The 19,517-nt window shown below is 45.5% G+C and overlaps 2 protein-coding genes across 4 annotated transcripts in view; one reads left to right on the top strand and one right to left on the bottom strand.

The window, feature by feature from the left end:
* The window catches only part of LOC146805601 (uncharacterized), a 704,269-nt gene extending 695,561 nt beyond the window's left edge, over positions 1-8,708 (top strand). For both annotated transcript variants that reach the window (XR_014967862.1, XM_085622879.1), the window contains one exon: positions 7,019-8,708. Coding sequence is in view for 1 of the 2 variants with exons in the window: in XM_085622879.1 (XP_085479005.1) it covers positions 7,019-7,139 (121 nt within the window). In the remaining variant the exon portion in view is untranslated. The remainder of the gene's footprint in view (positions 1-7,018) is intronic.
* GABRB3 (gamma-aminobutyric acid type A receptor subunit beta3) overlaps positions 1-19,517 on the bottom strand; it is a 1,060,293-nt gene that overhangs the window by 57,371 nt on the left and 983,405 nt on the right. For both annotated transcript variants that reach the window (XM_085622874.1, XM_085622875.1), the window contains one exon: positions 5,785-6,029. In XM_085622874.1, coding sequence (XP_085479000.1) covers positions 5,785-6,029 — 245 coding nt within the window. The remainder of the gene's footprint in view (positions 1-5,784; positions 6,030-19,517) is intronic.

Genomic DNA, 19,517 nt, shown 5'->3' with positions numbered 1-19,517 from the left:
TCATGCTCAGGATACCGTACTCTATTCGCCAAATCCGGAGCCACCAGGACGACTTGGGTACGGTTGGTTCTGATCATCTTTAGAAATTTAGGCAGAAGTGGTATCGGCAGGCTGGCGGACAGGAGCCCTGAACTCCACTCCAGGTGAAATGTGTCTCTGATTGAGAGCTGCCTTGGAAACTTTGGCGCAGAAGTGCTGGCACTGCGCATTCTTGGTGGTGGTGGAGTTCTAAACAAGGTTCTCCCCAGTCTTTGAAGAAATCTTGGACCCCAATCCACCCTGTTTCTTTCAGTACCAAATGGCGGTGGTGTTGTCTGTGAACACCTGAACCAGCCTCCTCTTGATGGACAGATGGGAGGCTTTCAATGCCAAGTGTATCACTCTCAACTCAAACAGGTTGCCGTGGAGCTGACATTATGCCAGAGACAAGAGTTCTCTGATCTCCACCTCTTCCAGATGGCCGCCCCAAACCAGGAGTGCTGCATCTGTGACCACTGAGTTCTGGGTAGAGAAAGGAGAGGGGTCTGTCACTGATCCAATCACGGTTTGGGAGCCACCACTGCAGGTCATTTGAAGTTTCTTCCAGTATCTGGATCAGGTGGAGAGATTGATAAGTCCGCTGGAACTTCTGGTTCCACTACAGCGCTTGCATATGCCAATGAGCATGTTTTAGAAACGGGATGCAGGAGGCCATGAGTCCCAGCAGTCTTGGAAGCAGTCTCACTGAAACCCAGGATAGAGTAGAAACATCATTATCATAACTCGGATATCCTGGATTCCTCACACTAGAGGATAACCACAAAATTGTACTTTGTCCACAATAGCTCAGATGAAAAGGAGCATTTAAGAGGGTCAGGTGTGGCTTTGTTTCGCTTAAAGATAACCCCAGTATATAAAGGTGGTCCACCATAGTCTAGAGGTGTTTGACAATCACCTGGGGTGAGCCTGCCTCCAACAGCCAGTTGTAGAGGTGGGAAAGACTAGAACCCCCTAACCTTTGCAGATGGGCTTGGACCACCCTATCACGTACATGAACACCCGAAGGATGCTGCTAAGGCCGAAGGGGAAATGCTCCTGGCCCACCATGAACTACAAACAGGGTCTGTGGACTGGCAGGACACGGATATGAAAGTATGTGTCCTGTAAGTCCAGAGCTAACATGTAGTCTCCGTGATCCAGGGCAGACAGGACCTGAGCCAGAGTAAACAATTAAAATGTTTCCTTTTTCAGGAAGTAGTTTAGAGGGTGTAGGTCTAGAATACGACGGAAGCCTCCTTCCTTCTTTGGCACCAGAATGTAGCAGGAGTAAGAACCTCGAGGTACTTCTAATGTTGTCATCCTCTCAATGGCTACTTTGGCCAAAAAAGGCTGCACTTCCTGTTGCAAGAGTGAAAGCTGGTACTGCATCAGTCGATCTGAGGACAGTGACAAGGATGGGTATAATCCTGCTGACTAATCTAGAGCACCCATTTGTCTGAAGTAAATGTTTCTCATTGGAGCAGGTCGTGCCAGATCCTGCCGCTAACTGGTTGTTCATGGAGTTGTGAGGACATATTAAAGAGGCTTCAAGGTTGTGGCTGCCGGAGGGGTGGTGGACTGGGTAGACCACTGACCATTGTCTGCAGACATGAAAGAACTGAGTAATCTGTTGGATGTAGTTGCTGGGGTTAATAGGGCATGAGCTGATGGCCTCTACCATATCCGCAGAATGCGCCTTGTGTGGGGCCATGGAAAGTCCCAATGCTCAGACCACATCCCAATCCATCATTTTACACCGCTCGTGCCACCTCAGTTTGGACCGAGTCATATGCAAATCAACCATGAGCTTGCTCCAATCGGAACAGTCCAGCCAGAACTGACAGGGCAGGTTCTCCCTGAACCATAAAACAAGCAACCCAGGCACACCTTTGTATCTCAGGTTCTTAATTTTCTGAATTTACCTATTATATCAGTTAATTCGACCAATTTTACCAGTAGTGCCCTGCACATACTAAGGACAGTGCTATAAATGTATAACCAACATTGGCACTGTAAATACAGTGTAATTTAGGTATACCTTAAAAAATGCACAAGTAGGTACCATAAAGTTTAATTGGTATTGTGATTAATTAGGTTATTGGTTGAGGGGGGAGAAGCCCTACTCAAACAACAGCCACAATCCTTGTCAGGGTGAACCACCCAGAGTCACTAAATTAACCTGTGATCAACCCTCTGGAAGCATGGCACATAAGCAGACAAGCTTAACTCAGAGGCAATGTGTAAACTATTTATGCAGCACTTAAATAGCAATAAAGTAAAAATACAAACACAAGAAAAATCAGACACCAATTTATATAAATAGAGTAAATTCTATAAAACTATTTGACACCAAAATGAGAAAAATCCCATTAGTAGAACTGGAGTTATCAATCTTTAAAGTTTAAGGTAAAAAAATACTGTCTAAAAGACCAAAGGACTAACCGTGGATATTTAGCTGCAAGAGACTAGGGCAAAGTCAAAAGTTATGGCTGATTGCAGTGCAGTACAGTACACAAAGTGTATTAGGCCCGGTCTCTGCTTACCTTCCAACTTAAAATATTTTTGGAGAAAAATATCTAAGAAGGTAAAGTTCAGCAGGGCAGGGCAGATGACGGTATCTGAGGAGGATGCATCGTCGTAAGGGTGCCACTGGGCGAAGTTGCAGTGAAGATTTCTTCCCTCAGACTTAGGGGGTCATTAATAGGAGCCCGCCACACCTCCGGGAATCGGGACCGCCCGCAATGCTAGCCGCGGTCCCGCACCCTCTATTAGGATGCGCCCGCCATACTGGCGGGCGCATTGCGCATTTTAAACATTGCGGTGGGCGGTGCTGAAAGCACCGCCCGCCGCAATGCCACAAAGGCAGGTTGTGCCTTTCAATGCACAACGTGACAGGCACCACCCCCCAGAGTCCCTGGGTGCCCGCAAAGTACCCCCGCGAGTAAACTCCGCATGCCTTTCTGTGGCTGCAATGTTTCCGCCACCATTGTAATATGGCTGGCGGTGTCTAACAGACACCGCCACCATATTGAACCCTTTTCCGCCCGGTCGACTTGTCGACTGGGTGGAAAAGCGGCGGACGGTCTTTCAGTCCGCCACGGACCCCCAGCCATCGTAATATGGCGGGGGGTCTTTGCTGCATGGATGGCGGGCGGATCGCCCTCGCCGAGCCGGTGATGATTACCGCCGGCCCAGCGGGGGCGATCCGCCCGCCATCCTAATAGGTCCCTTAGTCTCTTTTATGGAAGTCAAAAATTTCTAGCGGGACTCAGCTGCAGGCTTTAGATACCAAGGGCTCCACAAAGCCAGATACCCCTTCTGTGAAGTGCTGCTGTACAAGATTTGCGGCTGTGAAGAAAAAAGTAGCAGGAACTGCTGCAAAGTCAAGCCGACTGGCAAAGCACCTTGGGCGGATAGATGAGCAGGTAAGTCCCGGTCTCATGTTAGTTCTCAGAGCACTTTTTGGCAGAAAACGTTCTATGTTCCAGGTTTTGGGTGTTGGCTCTCTGGGCACCTATAGCTCCACTTCCAAGGGTTGCAGACTGGAGGGGCTCTACTTGGAGGGTCAGGACTCACTCAAGCTGGGACCCGGAGCGAGTTCAAGATGGGTTGAGCCATTTCTGCCCCAGACTCTCTGATCAGGAGTCCAGTCAGCTAGCCCTTGGAGTCACTCTGGAAGCCTTGGGTTCAAGCAGGACAACAGGTCTCACGCAGCAGGGCAGTCCTCTGAGAGCACAGGACAGGCTTCAGGCAACTGGGCAGTTCTCTGAATTGCACTGTAAGCCACAAGAAGCCCGACAGTTATCAGAGTCCTTCTGCAGGTCCAGAAGTAAGCTGCAGAGTGTGTCTGAGGGTACTAGTTCTACACCTGGACCCAGCTTTGAAGTGGAAGAAACGTCTGTAGTTCTCCCCCCACAGAAGTGTGTGGAATTTCCTGCCTTGCTGCCCTGGTCCCAGACTGTCTGCAGTCACAACAGGCTATTGTGAAGTTCTTTGTGTGTAAGCTGAGGCACTATCTTTAAAGTGTAAAGTGGGGCTGTGCACAGCTTTGCCCCCTCATTCTGCTAGGAGGGACCATCTTGCAAACAGCCAGTCCCTCTATTCTGATGCTGGCTGGGAGGAACACACAAAGGTCAACTGCTAACAACACCTAGCCACGTGACCCAGGTAACAGGCTGCAGGCGCCAAGTGGCTAGGACAAGAAAATATCAATTTAATAGAAGTGGCATTTTAAGAATTGTTACTTAAAAAGTTATAGCCTATTAAATATAATAAGGAGCCCAATGTTAACCAGTGGGAGAAGCAGGCCTCAGATTAGTGAAAAACAAATGTGTGAGTGTTATAACCAAGACACATAAAACTTAAAAGTACATGTTTCACTTTTTAAATGCAATTCACCTGGCCATAGGGGCAGTGTAGAGGCTACTTTAGGGGTGACATATGCAATAAAAGGGAGGGTTAAGCCTGGCAAGGGGTTTATATTGCCAGGGTAAATTGGCAGTTTAAAACTGCTCGCAGGCTGCAATGGCAAGTCTGGGGCATGTTTTTAGGGGCTACTCAAGTGAGTGGCACAATAAGTGCTGCAGGCCAACCAGTACCATTTAATTTACAGGCCCTGGGTACACATAGTACAACTTTGCTAGGGATTTATAAGAATATTAAATATACCAATAAGGTATAAGTAAATTTTACTATGTTTTGTGAGGGAGCACAAGCATTTTGTGCACTTTACCACTTCTAAACAATGCTAGAGTCCTAAAACCAACAAAATAAATTCAGCAAAACAGAAGGGGAGAAGGCAAATTGTTTTGGAGCAACCCTGCAGAGAAAACCAAGTTTAACAGGTATTATTTATTAGAGCACAAATAGCCAGAATCTGTGGAAACAAATAGGCATTTAAGCTCAATTAACAAATAATTAAAACATTTGAGCCTTATTTGGAGTTTGGCAGGCAGCCCACCATATGTCAGGGTGGCGAAGGCAATCACCTCCACAATCATGACTGGATTCCAGCACACCATATTTAGAGATTTCCACTGGCCTGTAGAGATCGCTGTGCCTCCAGAGCTGCCACTGTCATGGCAGCTCCCAGACAACACTGAAAAAGTGGTGAGCAGCCACCAGGTTTCAGGTGGCTGCTCAGCAAACATTTAGGTTTTTTTAAACAACAAACTACAAAGCTGGAATTTTTGGGGGAAACAAAATACTAAACACCCTGAGAGCCTGAAATTTTCTCCCAGGCCTGAGGGCCATTTATATTCTGTTTGGAACTGCCAAGGAATCTCTGGCAGTCCCAAATTGAAACAAAAGTACATCAGACAGTCAACTCTAAATAGTGTGGACAGTGTGCCACGTTTCTTCCAGCAGAGCCAGCAAGGGCAACATGATGTTCCATTTGACTTTAAACAGAGAAGACATCTGTCAGTTTGGCAGACAGGGTACTCCACCACATTTGCTACCCTGTAAGCTAAACTCTGAATGAGGCCATAAAACAGAGGTTTGACAAATACATTTTTGTGCAACTATTTTTTCAAATAAACATATTAAAAAGAATATCTGCAATCCAGTGTTTGAGACAATGATCAAAGAACATTATATACAAATTATTTCCCCATATAGTTAGATTTAAGAGACTATCGAAGGAATGCCTAATGGTTTTCCATAGTAGAAACAGCTCCAAAAATATGCTAAAAGTATGGCCTGGCATGTGGGAGTGTGGAATATATATATAAAAAAAGAAAAGATTTCAAATGAGAAAACTCTTACCTGATTGGTGTCATATTTTGAGCGATCATTGTTCACTCTAGAGCTCTTTTCTGCATATTTCTTCTGTAGTTGTGGACCCCTTCCAAAAAAGATGTAGTTGACAAAGGCATATTCAAGTAAGGCCAAAAATACAAATACAAAGCAGCCCATGAGATACATGTCGATGGCTTTCACATAGGGAATTTTAGGCAGCGTCTCTCGTAGATGAGTGTTGATTGTTGTCATGGTCAGCACAGTTGTAATTCCTACAAAACAAACCATAAAATGTTTTGTTTCTGGAAAAAGGTATGAATGCATTTCCACATTGTGTTGAGAGCATTCTAACGTCAAACCCACTAAATAAGTAGTATTATTCAGCCTTAGACATTGGGGCACCAATAGCAGCCCAGTCCAAGTTCAGAAAGCTATTAGAAAAACCTATTCATCCCTCCTATTTGGGCCAACAAATTGCAGTTTGAACGCTACATGCCAAGGTAACCCCTGACAGTTGTGAAACGGCCAAGAGCATTTTTGAGGGAGACTTCATTGGAGTGTTTTAGATAACCATTTTGAGAATTAGACTGCCATTGTATTACCTTTAAAAATAAAGAAAATAAAGGTAATAAAATAATATTGCATAGTTCAAAAATACAATAGTTCCTATATTTTTTGGGAAAGTGACTTATCTGAAACAAATCTCAAGTGAACTGCTTCAGTTTAGTACCAGTTCACCACATGTTTTTAGACTAAATATTTGTATTGCGTTTTCAGTTGCCTAAGTTTAGGATTACAGTTAAAACTTTGTGGAGAGCCTGCCAAGTCTACATCCTGACAAACAAGATGTCATCAGTGTGTTACGCAAACTGGGAAACAAGGCTGGTGATAGTCATACTGAAAAATAGTTTGCTATATCAAATTTTCCCAATTGTTCATGAGCTAATAGGTTTGGATATGTTGTAACCATTCTCCATCTATTTTCCCATATTTTCACACAGTTGTTTATGATGACATGGCTCAGATTTCAGTTCTCGGATTAGAACATCAATGCCTGATGTTCTTGAGTGAATCCATAGTGTTTTTCCTTTGGGGGAAGAGGGGAGGATTTGTGGGAGAGTGGGTGTATGGTGCAACTGGACCTTGTGACATCTTTGTTTGCTACGCTTAGTAAAAATGTGTCCCATTCAAAGATGCAGGCTCTGCCCCCCTCTATTGTTTGTTTTTCTGACAGAGCTGTTTGTCCCCTTTGTTTCAGCAGGATTCGGATCTCCAGAGATGGGTTCCTGAGGTCTTGGTTGTCCTTCCACAATATTGCTACCTGTTGTTTGTCAAGATCACAGGCAGATCAACAAATCTACATTCCATCCTCTCATGTTTGATTTTCGTCAACAATTCCAACATACCCAACCTGTGTTCTCTGGACATGGTCAGCTCTCCTGACCAATGGGAATCCAGCAAGGAGCATCTCCAGAACATATGCATGAGAACTACATCTCAGGCACATGAGTGGCTCTGTGGCATATATCTTGTGCAACTGATTAGAGTTCTAGTAGGTGCGGTGTGATATCTTACTTTGGATCAAGTAACATTTTAAGTTTCTGGGTATCCCAACACCTGTGTCCACTCTTTATCTGTAAACCCATCCCCAATATCTTCTGTCCACTTGCTACGTAGCATCCAAAGATCAGTTTTGAGGATTTCTAGTAAAGCTGAAGACATTAATGTTACTGCTTCCCTTACTTGTCCCAGAGTGAGTTGTGCTGTCAGTACAGTATGTGTGTATGGAGGATGCTAGTTATTAAGAACCAATTCTTACTGAATGTATTCCGTAGTGTGTTCAATGTTAGCATCTGTCCAGTGGGGATGGGATATATCTGCTACTAAAGGGGTGTATCTTATCCCTTTCTGTCTGATCTCCCATGGTGAGTATACCTACTCATGACCATAATCCTGTATCTGCTGTCTTCGTTAATCAGTTAAAGGTTGGCAAAGATCACAGTGGCAAAACCGGTGCACAAGACATTCTTGTGTTTGTGTCACGCACAGTCATCTGCCAGCAATATGATGTAACCCTGGCTATCATAGAGAAGTTCTTGTATCATTTAGAGAAGCGAACATGTGCATCAGAGCAGTTGGAATATCTGAAATTTGCTCAACATATTGCTACTCCATAGACTTATCTTCACCCAGCTACCTCAACACCCACTGCTATTGTGCACCAACATAATATAAGTCAATTTCAGGAGAATGTAGTCCGGCTTCTGCCAAGGGGAGCGGCAGCTCAAGCAGGGGCAAATTATGTCTCTTTCTTCTTCAAATAAGGTCTGATATTACTCCATTGAGCCCACTAAAAAAGCTCTTGGGTACACACAGGAGAGGAGTTACAAAAAATACAGGAATTGTATTAGCACTATAATTTTTATCAGCATTATTCTACCCATTACCAATAATGGCAGGTGATTCCAGAAAGGTCTCGATGCATAAACGCATGACACTGCTCCAGATAGATTGCCTGCAATGAGGTCACCATTTGAGTGGTAAACCTCCACCCCCAGGCAACAAAACGATGTCCGCTCCCAGCTTAGTTGTAAATTAAGAAGAGTTTCCTCTCCCCCTTATGACTACTACTCTCAAGAGGTACATACAGGATTTTGATTTATTTACCCACAGACTCGATACTTCTTCAAATATATCCAGCTCCCTCAACACCAGTTCCAGGTCCTGTCCTACAGCTTTCAAGTGTAAAAGTACATCATCAAGCATACAATGATATGATGTTTGTATCACAAAATGCCACTGTGTTTTCCCATTCCATGAAATGGAGAAGCCAACAGCTCCATGCTAAAGCAAACAGGAGAAGTAAAAGGGGACAGCTTGACGTGAACCAATGTCTACTGACCAAGGGTCAGAAATTAACTTTACCATTTGTGGTGCGTATAAACGCCTAATCCACCTCATCATTCTCTCTCTGGACTCTATTTCTACTAGTACTATGAATAAATATTTCCAATTCAGCGTGTTGAAGGCTTTTTTCCAAATCCACAGATGCTACAGATAGATGCTTCGTATCAGTTGGACATCCCTTCAGGACGTGTATCTGGCATCCATTGTTCATCGACATAATTCTCACTACTACAAAGCTGGATTAAACTCTGTGCACCATGCTAGCAGTAGTGAGAGACCCTTTGGGTTAGTATTTGTATAAAACTTTATAGCTCAAACTGATATGGACAATAGGACGATATGTTCAAATGGTATCAATGTGGCATAAGCAATAAGCGTGTCATTAATCCTTGTGCCAGGGAAATATTAAATGTTGCACAGAACTCTGTGGGAAGTCCATCACTTCCTGGAACTTTCCCTGTAGACAGACTTATAGTAACTTTCTATATTTCATCTATTGCTCAGTGTCCCCAAGTTCTTCTTGCAGAGTTGAGTCTGCTCAACTTCTGGGATCCCACATGTCTGCATTCTATCTATTGGGCAGTCGGAGGGAGATTCATATAGTTCTTTAATGCTGTCGGAATTTGAGAGGATGATGATATTTACTGTACCATGTAGATTTTGGTGTGGTGAGCACCAAATTCCACATGTTATTCCCTAAAAGCATGTAATAGGAGTGAGGTGTGAGATCGTATCAGTGTATTGTGCATAGAGGGCGCTGGAAATTGCTGTCTTTTGTATGGTACTCCCCAGATGTTTACCTTCACTACCCTATTTTGCTGAACCTGTTTTTGTTGGCATTTGGACTCTGTGCACTTGACTTCTGCTAACCAGTGGTAAAGTGCTTATGTTCTCACTCCCAAAAACATGGATAAACAGGCATACACCTAACTGGCACAATACATGTACTTATACATTTTTATATATAGTACTATATGTACTTAGGGCCAGTATATTGAATATTACATGAGGGCTGCAGCACTCAATTGTCACACCCACTAAAGTAGTGCTGTAAAACATGCCTCAGGTCTGCCATTGTAGTGTTTTTGCAGTTTTAAAACAGCCATTTCGGCCTGGCAAAATCAACCTTTTGCCAGGCCTTCAATTTCCCTTTTAATACTTATAAGTCACCCTTAAGGTAGGCCGTAAAGACTCATCGGGCAAGGTGCAGAGTGTATGAAAAATAGGACAAGTATATTTCAAGTTTCTCCTATCCTGTCAGTGACAGAAAGCTAGCCTCCTATAGACCCTGGTCTACCTTATTACATTTAATAAGTGCTAAATTCAGTTTGGGAACAGCCAGGGAAATACTTCTTCAAATCATTTTAATCAGGTTAAAATCTTCTTTTATGCTGAAGTCGGGATTTTAAAAGACTATTTTGAAAATGCTTCTTTTAGTAAATTGGCATATTCCTGCCTAAGCCAAATGTGTCATTCTGCCAGTGTCCAGGGTCACCTGACTGTTAATGGCTCTACTGTCTTGTGATGTGTATTCCTCCTATTACAAACTAATTCCAGTTTCGTTATAGTACTTGGAAGAAGATTTATAAATGGAATGTAGGAGAGTGAATATACATTAGAAAAGGGTTGTGTACCCTTCAATTAAGCTATTTACCCATTAAGTCTATAGTACATTCACCAATAGATTCAAGAATGAGGCCCAATGTATTTATTTGTTAAGTAAAGGAAAACTAAACAAAAATAAATAAAATGCGTCAGAGGACCTGGGTACAGTGCGGTAAGAACAACAATTGGTCCTGACGTACCTCTATGGAAGGATCAAAGAGGCAGTGACTCTTGAAGTTAATTCACTTAGGGCCATATGTAGGTAGCATAACATTTACCGATTCATAAATACCGAATTTTACCGATTCGGTATTTATGAATCGGTAAATAGTATGTAGGTAATTAATCGGTAATCATTACCGATTCGGTAAATATCGGTATTTATGAATCGGTATTTACCGAATCGGTAATAATGCATCCCTTCCCATTGATTCTTATGGGCCTGGAGGCCCATAGGAATGAATGGGAAGCCAGTTACTATTACCGATTCAGTAAATACCGAATCGGTAATAGGGGAGGCATTATCATGGGTGGCAGGGTGTCACATTGACACCCTGTTGCACCCCTGATTCGTGCATGTGTGCACATGTGGCGCACATACATGCCCTAAGGGCATGTATGTCTGCCACATGGCACTTCACAAATTGCACAAAAATGCTTTTTTAAAGGTATTCGTCATTTACCATCAATTTGTAGTTGGTGGTAAATAACGAATCCAGACACCAATTATGCACTCTCTTGAGTGCCCCCTACATAGCATTTCTGGATTCGGTATTTACCGAATCGGTATTTTACCGATTTCTTAAAATTCCGATTCAGTAAATACCAAATCCATAAATCAGCCACCTACATCTCAAGTGCCTCAATACCGTTCGGTAACGGGATATTTACCGAATTTCGGCCGTTACCGACCGGTATTTGGCTTCCTACGTATGGCCATTAGTCATTGAGAAGGTTTTCTCATAATCACTAAACACAAGAGTAAATACTCTTCAGCAATACACCAGAGAGAGTGAGAGAGAGACAAAACAAGTGAAATCCAGGAGACAAAATCTTCTTTATATTCTTTTTTTATGCAAATAAAATATTCAGTAAACATATGAAAATATATCAATAGACGGTTGCTCAAATAGGAAGTTCCAGAAAAAGTGCTCATGTGCGAGGTGAGTGGAGGAAGGGAAAATCAGAAAGGAAACAGTTGTAGATCATAGTATAATAACTTTGTAGAAACAGTACTGATTACCGTGACTCTGAGAAGGGTAAACCAGTGTTCTTAGGAATGTCTACAAAATAATTACACTATTAAACTATTATTCAATGTCCGCTTTACAGAATGATGCTACTATTTTTAGAATGCATCATCCAATCTTGGGGATGACAAGTATGGTGTATTCCAGGCCATGGAATGAGAGGCGTCATTCCTCCTAGACAGTGAACCAAAGGCTGGGGTGAGGGATAAGGGGTACCCCTCCTGAGCAGAATGGCTTGGAGGGTGTACCCAGCCCCTTCCTGAGCTTCAAAGGGTAGCTTGAGGGCTGTACACAGTCCATTCCAGCTGACCAAGATCAGACCAATTGCTCGTGGTCATTTGTAAGACATGGAATTACTTGTTGGAGGGGGTGAGAAACCACTTCAAATGAAATTTAAATTCTAGTCAGTGTGAACAACAAAAGTAACCAAATAAACATGTGCTTAACCCTCTGGTAGCCTGCTACAAAAGCAATTAGGCTTAACTGAAGTTTCAGGCCTGATGCCAACTGTGGGAATTCTGTTGCGCTGGACGGCAAAAAATTCAGGCTTTCAGCAAAGAAGCGTGGCCCACAGATATAGGACAAGGTTTGTCCAGCTGAACGTTTTTCCTTCTAACTTTTGGTGCAAAGATGGCGCGACGCTGTGAGGAATGGCTCGGGTGAATCTGATTATATCCTGACCCTTCCACACTTCTTGTGATATGAGAATGAGGAGCACTTCCAGTTTTTGGATGGTCACTGGGACCAAATGGGCACCTCGCTCTCCCTTTCAGTTTTGTACAGGTCAGTTTTCCAGTTCTGCCTTGTGCTTCCTCATGGCTTTGGATTGCCTGAAGATTCAGAGACTGTAGGCCTTTGGGTCATTAGACACAAAGTACCAAGTGTAGGCATATAGCTATGTCACTGCCATTTGTATACGATTACAAGGGTTGAAGCCCGAAGATTTCATAGGTAAATGAATCATTGATAAGAGGCAATAACTAGACAGCTTGATACAAAACTGAGGAAAAGTCCTCATGGGCTATGAATCATGCGTTGGATAGGTAAAAAAAATTGAGACATCACTGGATGCCCCTTCTAGTTTCTATATTCCATGAATACCAATATACTGCACCACCTGGAATTGATGGAGTGTTGCTATAAAAAGATTCATGAAAATTCCAGTTTCGTTATAGTACTTGGAAGAAGATTTATAAATGGAATGTAGGAGAGTGAATATACATTAGAAAAGGGTTGTGTACCCTTCAATTAAGCTATTTACCCATTAAGTCTATAGTACATGCACCAATAGATTCAAGAATGAGGCCCAATGTATTTATTTGTTAAGTAAAGGAAAACTAAACAAAAATAAATAAAATAAAATAACAAATTAAGCTTTATTGTCACACCTTTACCCATGAGACGCATGAACCTTTAAGCCGACCTATTTGTCTCAACTATAACATGCTCCCTCTTGTGCATTTTGACCATTGGAAAACATTTGTCCAATATGTTCTGGGATGCAGAAGGCTCTAGAAACACCAGGCAGCTGTGGTGCTCTTCTTTTATACGTTCCCCAAGGTCTCCCGATAAAAATGGTGCCTCACTTGTGTGGGAAGCCCAAGTACCCGTGACAGGAAACGGCCCAAAACATTTTGTGATAGGCAATTTTGATTTCGCCTCAATACGTTTTGGGCCCTAGCCTGTCTCGGGTACTTGGACCTCCCACACGAGTGAGACACCATTTTTATGGGAAGACCTTGGGGAACACTGGGTGGTAGGAAATGCGTGTCGGCCCGGCGATGCCACTACTTTTCCACACAAAATTGTGTGGAAAAAGTGATTTTTTCAGCTAAATTTGAGGTTTGCAGGGGATTCTGGGTAAGAAAACATTGAGGGATCCACGCAAGCCATACCTCCCTGGAACCCCCCGGGAGTCCAGTTTTCAGAAATGTGTAGTTTTGATAAGTTTTCCTAGTTGGCCGCCAAGCACGGGGCCAAAAACCGAGGTGACCCTCCTCGCAAAACCAGGTTGTTTTGTGATAGCCAATTTTGAAGTCACCTCAATACGTTTTGGGCCCTAGCCTGTCGCGGGTACTTGGGCCTCCCACACGAGTGAGGCACCTTTTTATCGGGAGACCTTGGGGAACAATGGGTGATAGGAAATGCCTGTCTGCCCAGCGATGCCACAACTTTCCCATACAAAAATGTGTGGAAAAAGTGATTTTTGCAGCTAAATGTGAGGTTTGCAGGGGATTCTGGGTAAGAAAACTTTGGGGGATCCACGCAAGCCATACCTCTCTGGAACCCCCCGGGTGTCTAGTTTTCAGAAATGTGTGGGTTTGACAGGTTTCCCTAGCTGGCCGCTGAGCACCGGGCCAAAAACTGAGGTGACCCCCCTCGCAAAACCAGGTTGTTTTGTGACAGCCGGTTTTGAGGTCGCCTCAATACGTTTTGGGCCCTAGCCTGTCGCGGGTACTTGGGCCTCCCACACGAGTGAGGCACCATTTTTATTGGGAGACCTTGGGGAACACTGGGTGGTAGGAAATGCGTGTCTGCCCAGCGACGCCACAACTTTACCACACAAAAATGTGTAGAAAAAGTGATTTTTTCAGCTAAATTTGAGGTTTGCAGGGGATTCTGGGAATGAAAACGTTGGGGGATCCATGCAAGCCATACCTCCCTGGAACCCCCCGGGTGTCTAGTTTTCAGAAATGTGTGGGTTTGATATGTTTTCCTAGCTGGCCGCCAAGCACCGGGCCAAAAACTGAGGTGACCCCCCTTGCAAAACCAGGTATTTTTGTGATAGGCAATTTTTATGTCGCCTCAATACGTTTTGGGCCCAAGCCTGTCGCGGGTACTTGGGCCTCCCACACAAGTAAGGTACCATTCCTCTCTGAAGACTTTGGGGAACGCGGGGTGGGTGGAATTTTGTGGATCCACGCAGATTCCAGAACTTTCCACCACAGAAATGTGAGGAAAATGTGTTTTTTTTAACAATATTTTAGGTTTGCAAGGGATTCTGGGTAGCAGAACCTGGTGAGAACCAGCCAATTCACCCCATACTAGATTCCCCTGGGTGTCTAGTTTTAAAAAATGTATAGGTTTCCTAGGTTTCCCAAGGTGCCCGGCAGAGCTAGGGTTCAAAATCTACAGCTAGGCACTTTGTTGAAAAGGGGTCCGTTTTCACTGCGAAAATGTGGTGTGTCCACGTTGCGTTTTGGGCCGTTTCCTGTCACGGGTACTTGGGCCTCCCACACAAGTGAGGTACCATTTTATCGGCAGACTTTGGGAAACACGGGGTGGGTGGAAATTTGTGGATCAACGCAGATTCCAGAACTTTCCACCACAGAAATGTGAGGAAAATTTGTTTTTTTTGACAATTATTTAGGTTTGCAAGGGATTCTGGGTAACAGAACCTGGTGAGAGCCAGCCAAGTCACCCGATCCTGGATTCCCCTGGGTGTCTAGTTTTGAAAAATGTATAGGTTTGCTAGGTTTCCCTAGGTGCCGGCAGAGCTAGGGTTCAAAATCTACAGCTAGGAACTTTGTTGAAAACGGGTCAGTTTTCAGTGCGAAAATGTGGTGTGTCCACATTGTGTTTTGGGCCGTTTCCTGTTGCGTATACTTGGGCCTCCCACACAAGTGAGGTACCATTTTTATCAGAAGACTTTGGGGAACACGGGGTGGGTGCTCCGGGTGGGGTAGGGAGAGGGATCTGCCGCTGACCCAATTGCGGTTCGTGAGTCACCACTGCACATGTTTTGCAGTGCCCTCCGAGATCAAGACATGGTCGGACAGGTTGCCCCGTTGCTGGGCCCACTGAAACTTCAGGTCCCACTGCAGAGCCCGCATTCGTCACCTGGCGTGATGCACTAACAGGATGCAGGAGGCCATCAGACCCAGAAGCCGCAGCACCAACCTGACAGAAACCCGGGATAGAGGCTGAAAGATGGGAATCAGAGCCTGAATATCCCGGACCCGCTGCTCCGGAGGATAAGCCCGGAACTGCGCCGAGTCCAGAACCGCCCCGATGAAAAGGAGCTTCTGGGAGGGACTCGGATGCGACTTCGGCACGTTGATGGAGAACCCCAGCAAATGCAGGAGGTCGGCCGTAGTCTGGAGGTGGGAGACAACCTGCTGGGGCGAGCCCACCTTCAACAGCCAGTAGTCAAGACTGGAACCCCTGATCTGCGCAGATGAGCTGCGACCACCGCCATCATTATTATTTATTTTAAGAATTTGTACAGCGCAAACAGTCGCCGTTACAGGCATCCTGGCGCTGACAGAGTCTGAGGAGGATAGGGGGGTGGAACAGAGGGGACTTGGGCTAGCCCGGGAAGAGCCAAGTTTTAACCTTTTTTCTGAAAGGTAGGAGTTCATCGGTATGTCTGATCTCGGTGGGGAGGGTGTTCCAGAGTCTAGCGGCGGTAACCTCAAAAGATCTACCTCCGGATCTGACCTTCTTGAATCTGGGGGTGACCACCAGTTTGGCATCCGAGGAGCGGAGTTGTCTGGTAGGGGCGTACCACACAAACTTGGATTGTAAAGGGGCTGGGCCGGAACCGTGGAGGGCCCTAAAAACAATACAGAGGGCCTTAAATTGCACTCTCTGTCTAAGAGGGAGCCAATGCAATTGTGCCAAGGTGGATGGTCCATGGGATCTCCTCGGGAGCCCCAAGGCTAGTTTTGCAGCCGCAGATTGGACTCTTTGGAGCCTGTCTAATAGATACTCCGGGGCCCCGAGCAGGAGGGCATTGCAGTAGTCCAGCCTGCTCAGGATAGTGCATCTAACTACTTGGGCGCGAGCCTGGGTGGGTAGGAGGGGCAGAACTTTCCTTAAAGAGCGCAGAATGGCATAGCAGCAGGCAGAGGTTTTCTGAACATGGGTCTCCATGCTGAGCTTGTGGTCAAGCATGACCCCTAAGTTGCGGACAGAGTCTGCAGGCTGTACATTAGAAGCTGTTTCCGGGGGCCAGAAGTTGCTAGGGAACGGACGGGGGATCCTCGAGCCACTGTTAAAAAGCACCTCGGTTTTCCCTGCATTGAACTGAAGTGAATTATTCTTCAGCCACCTTGATGTCTCCCGCAGGCAATTGTGTAGGATCTCTATGGAGATAGAGTCCTCTCCTTCCAAGGAGAGGATCATCTGTGTGTCATCAGCGTAATTATTGGTTTTGATGCCGAAGCTTTTGATCAGAAGAATAAGTGGCCTAAGGTAAATATTAAAAAGTATTGGGCTAATGGCAGAGCCCTGTGGGACTCCGTGCGTTACCGGGGAGAAAGCAGATTGGAAAGGAGGTAGAGATACTGCTTGTTGCCTGTCCTGCAAAAAAGAGTGGAACCAATGCAGTGCCGTATCCCTCACTCCTGCCTCCCATAGGCGTCTCAGTAAGATCTTGTGATTCACCGTGTCAAAGGCGGCAGACATATCAAGCAGTATCAAAAATGATGCCTGACTTCTGTCTGCTCGCCTTTGAAGTTCGTTCATGGCGATAATAAGGGCAGTTTCGGTTCCATGAGCAGGCCGGAATCCGAATTGGTCCCCATCCAGTAGTAGATGATGTTCCAGGTGGTTGGAAAAGGTGTTACCCGTTCCACTATATTGGCAGGGAACGGCAGCAGTGAGATGGGCCTGTAACTTTTTGAGCAGTCAGGGTCCAGGGAAGGTTTCTTCAGCAAAGGGGAGACTAGCGCTCGTTTCCAGTGGGCAGGGACAGTGCCGGTCAGCAAGGATTGCTGACAGATTAGATGGAGCGGGGGGAAAAGTTCTGCTTCGAATTCTTTCCAGATTTTAGGGGGTACTGGGTCCAGTGGAGACCCAGACACGATCCCTCTAGCTATCTTAGTGAAGAGTTCGAGTGTTAGCGGTGGAAACCTGCAAAGGAATTCTTCTGGAGACACAGCTAAGTTAGGTGCTTGATTCTCCAGAGTAACAGTGTTCAAGGAAAGGGGATTTCCAGCAGTAAGAGGAGTATCCAGATCTTTAAGGATAAGTTCAATTTTCTCCTTGAAGAATATGGCCAGATTGTCACAGAGGTCTTGGGACGGGACAATCGCATTTTTACAAGATTCCGGGTTAGTGACGCTGTTTAGGATGCTAAAAATGCTCCTGGAATTGTTGGTAGTGTTACAGATCAAGGAGGAGTAGTGATCGGCTTTAGATTTCTTGATGAGAGTTTTGTACGCGTGGACCTTGGTTTTCCACGTGTCTTTGCAAGTTTTATTATAATCACGTCTCCACCTTCTCTCTGCTTGTTTACATTCAAGTTTTAGCAGTTTTAGGTCGACGTTGAACCAAGGGGCAGAGTCTTTACCCCTGCAGGTCCGATTTTTGAGGGGGGCGTGGGTGTCGACCACCCTAGAGATACTGGAGACAAGGGAATTGTAATTGTCGACTGTGCTTTTGTTCACATCAAAAAGTTGTTGCAAATGGAACATTTCGCCCTAAGGATGTGCGCGTGAGAGAGCCCTCCAGTCTCTGCATTTAATTTCCTTGGTCGGTGCCGGGGCCTTGTAAGGGCCAGTCGTCTTGTGAAGAAAGAATTTAACCAATGAGTGATCAGTCCAATCCATTGGAAGAATTTCTCCCATTACCACCAAGTCAGGTGCCGCAAAGATCAGGTCAAGCAGATGACCCGCTTTGTGGGTGACCTTGGAGGTCAGCTGAGAGAGGCCAAAGCTGTCACAGGTAGAGAGTAGGTTCTTGAGAGCTGAGTCAAGGATACCGTTTTGCCATAGATTAAAATCACCGAGTATAAACAGCTTCTGGTGAGATAAGGCGATATTGGTTAGGGTAGTGATTAGTGCTTGTTGCTGCTGAAGGCTGAATGCCCCTGGTGGGCAATAGCACAAAATCCCTGTGACTATATTTCCGGCGTGGGTCTGAATTGAGAGTCCTAGTAACTCAGTGCCCAGAATAGGGTCAAGAGTAAGGATTTTGGAGAAATTTTAACCTGGAGGGGCAGGCAAATCCCGGATCGACCAAACAGTCTGGACGCGTCCAAGTTTCTGTCATGAAAAGGATGTCAAGTTCATGAGAGTCAATCAGAAGTTGGATCTCTGTGCTGTGTTTGGGCAGAGACCTGACGTTTAATAGCCCACAATACAGAACATCATCACAAAGTACATCAGCCCGGGGGAGAGAGGAGGGTGATAGAGACAGTATTCCTTTGTCGGCAAATTGCTTACCTATTTGGATGAGCTCCTCTCTGGAGTAGGGAGGCCCAGACGGAAGCTGATCCTGATATAAAGGGTCGAAACCGGCAGCATAAGGGGCCCATGGCCCTACATTGGCGCGGACGGGCGCAGACGGGCTTGCCTTAGGCGCGCCTTCGGCGCGCAAACTTCGCGCCCGCTGCGCTCGTCCGCTGCGCTTCCTAGGAAAGCACATTTTTATAAGGCTGTGACTAGCGTCAAGGGGGTGGGCGTGGCCTCCGCGATCGAGCAGGCAATGGCGGCAAGATTACCTTAGGTGTTTAGACCGCGGCAGCGTTAATATCGGCTGCGTGGCGTCTCCACAGGCAGGTAAATGCCCTGAAGTCGTGAAGGAGGGGGAGAGGGAAAGTGGGTTTTAAAACATACAGAAATTCACAATTTTAAAAAATGAGCGGCAGTTCACACTCCCGGCTTCCGCCTCAGGAGGTCTGTCAAGTATGAATTAAAGCGCTTGTAGTCAGCGCTTTAAATGCTGGTTCGGGGTGGGCGTGGCCTCAAGGGGGGCGTGGCCTCCGCGATCGAGCAGGCAATGGCGGCAAGATTACCTTAGGTGTTTAGACCGCGGCAGCGTTAATATCGGCTGCGTGGCGTCTCCACAGGCAGGTAAATGCCCTGAAGTCGTGAAGGAGGGGGAGAGGGAAAGTGGGTTTAAAACATACAGAAATTCACAATTTTAAAAAATGAGCGGCAGTTCACACTCCCGGCTTCCGCCTCAGGAGGTCTGTCAAGTATGAATTAAAGCGCTTGTAGTCAGCGCTTTAAACGCTGGTTCGGGGTGGGCGTGGACTCAAGGGGGGCGTGG

The sequence above is a fragment of the Triturus cristatus genome, chromosome 8 (genome assembly GCF_964204655.1).
Source record: "Triturus cristatus chromosome 8, aTriCri1.1, whole genome shotgun sequence".
In the NCBI taxonomy this organism is placed as follows: Eukaryota; Metazoa; Chordata; class Amphibia; order Caudata; family Salamandridae; genus Triturus; species Triturus cristatus.
Note: the sequence above shows the minus strand (reverse complement) of the source record. Positions and strands in the feature narration are given on the sequence as shown.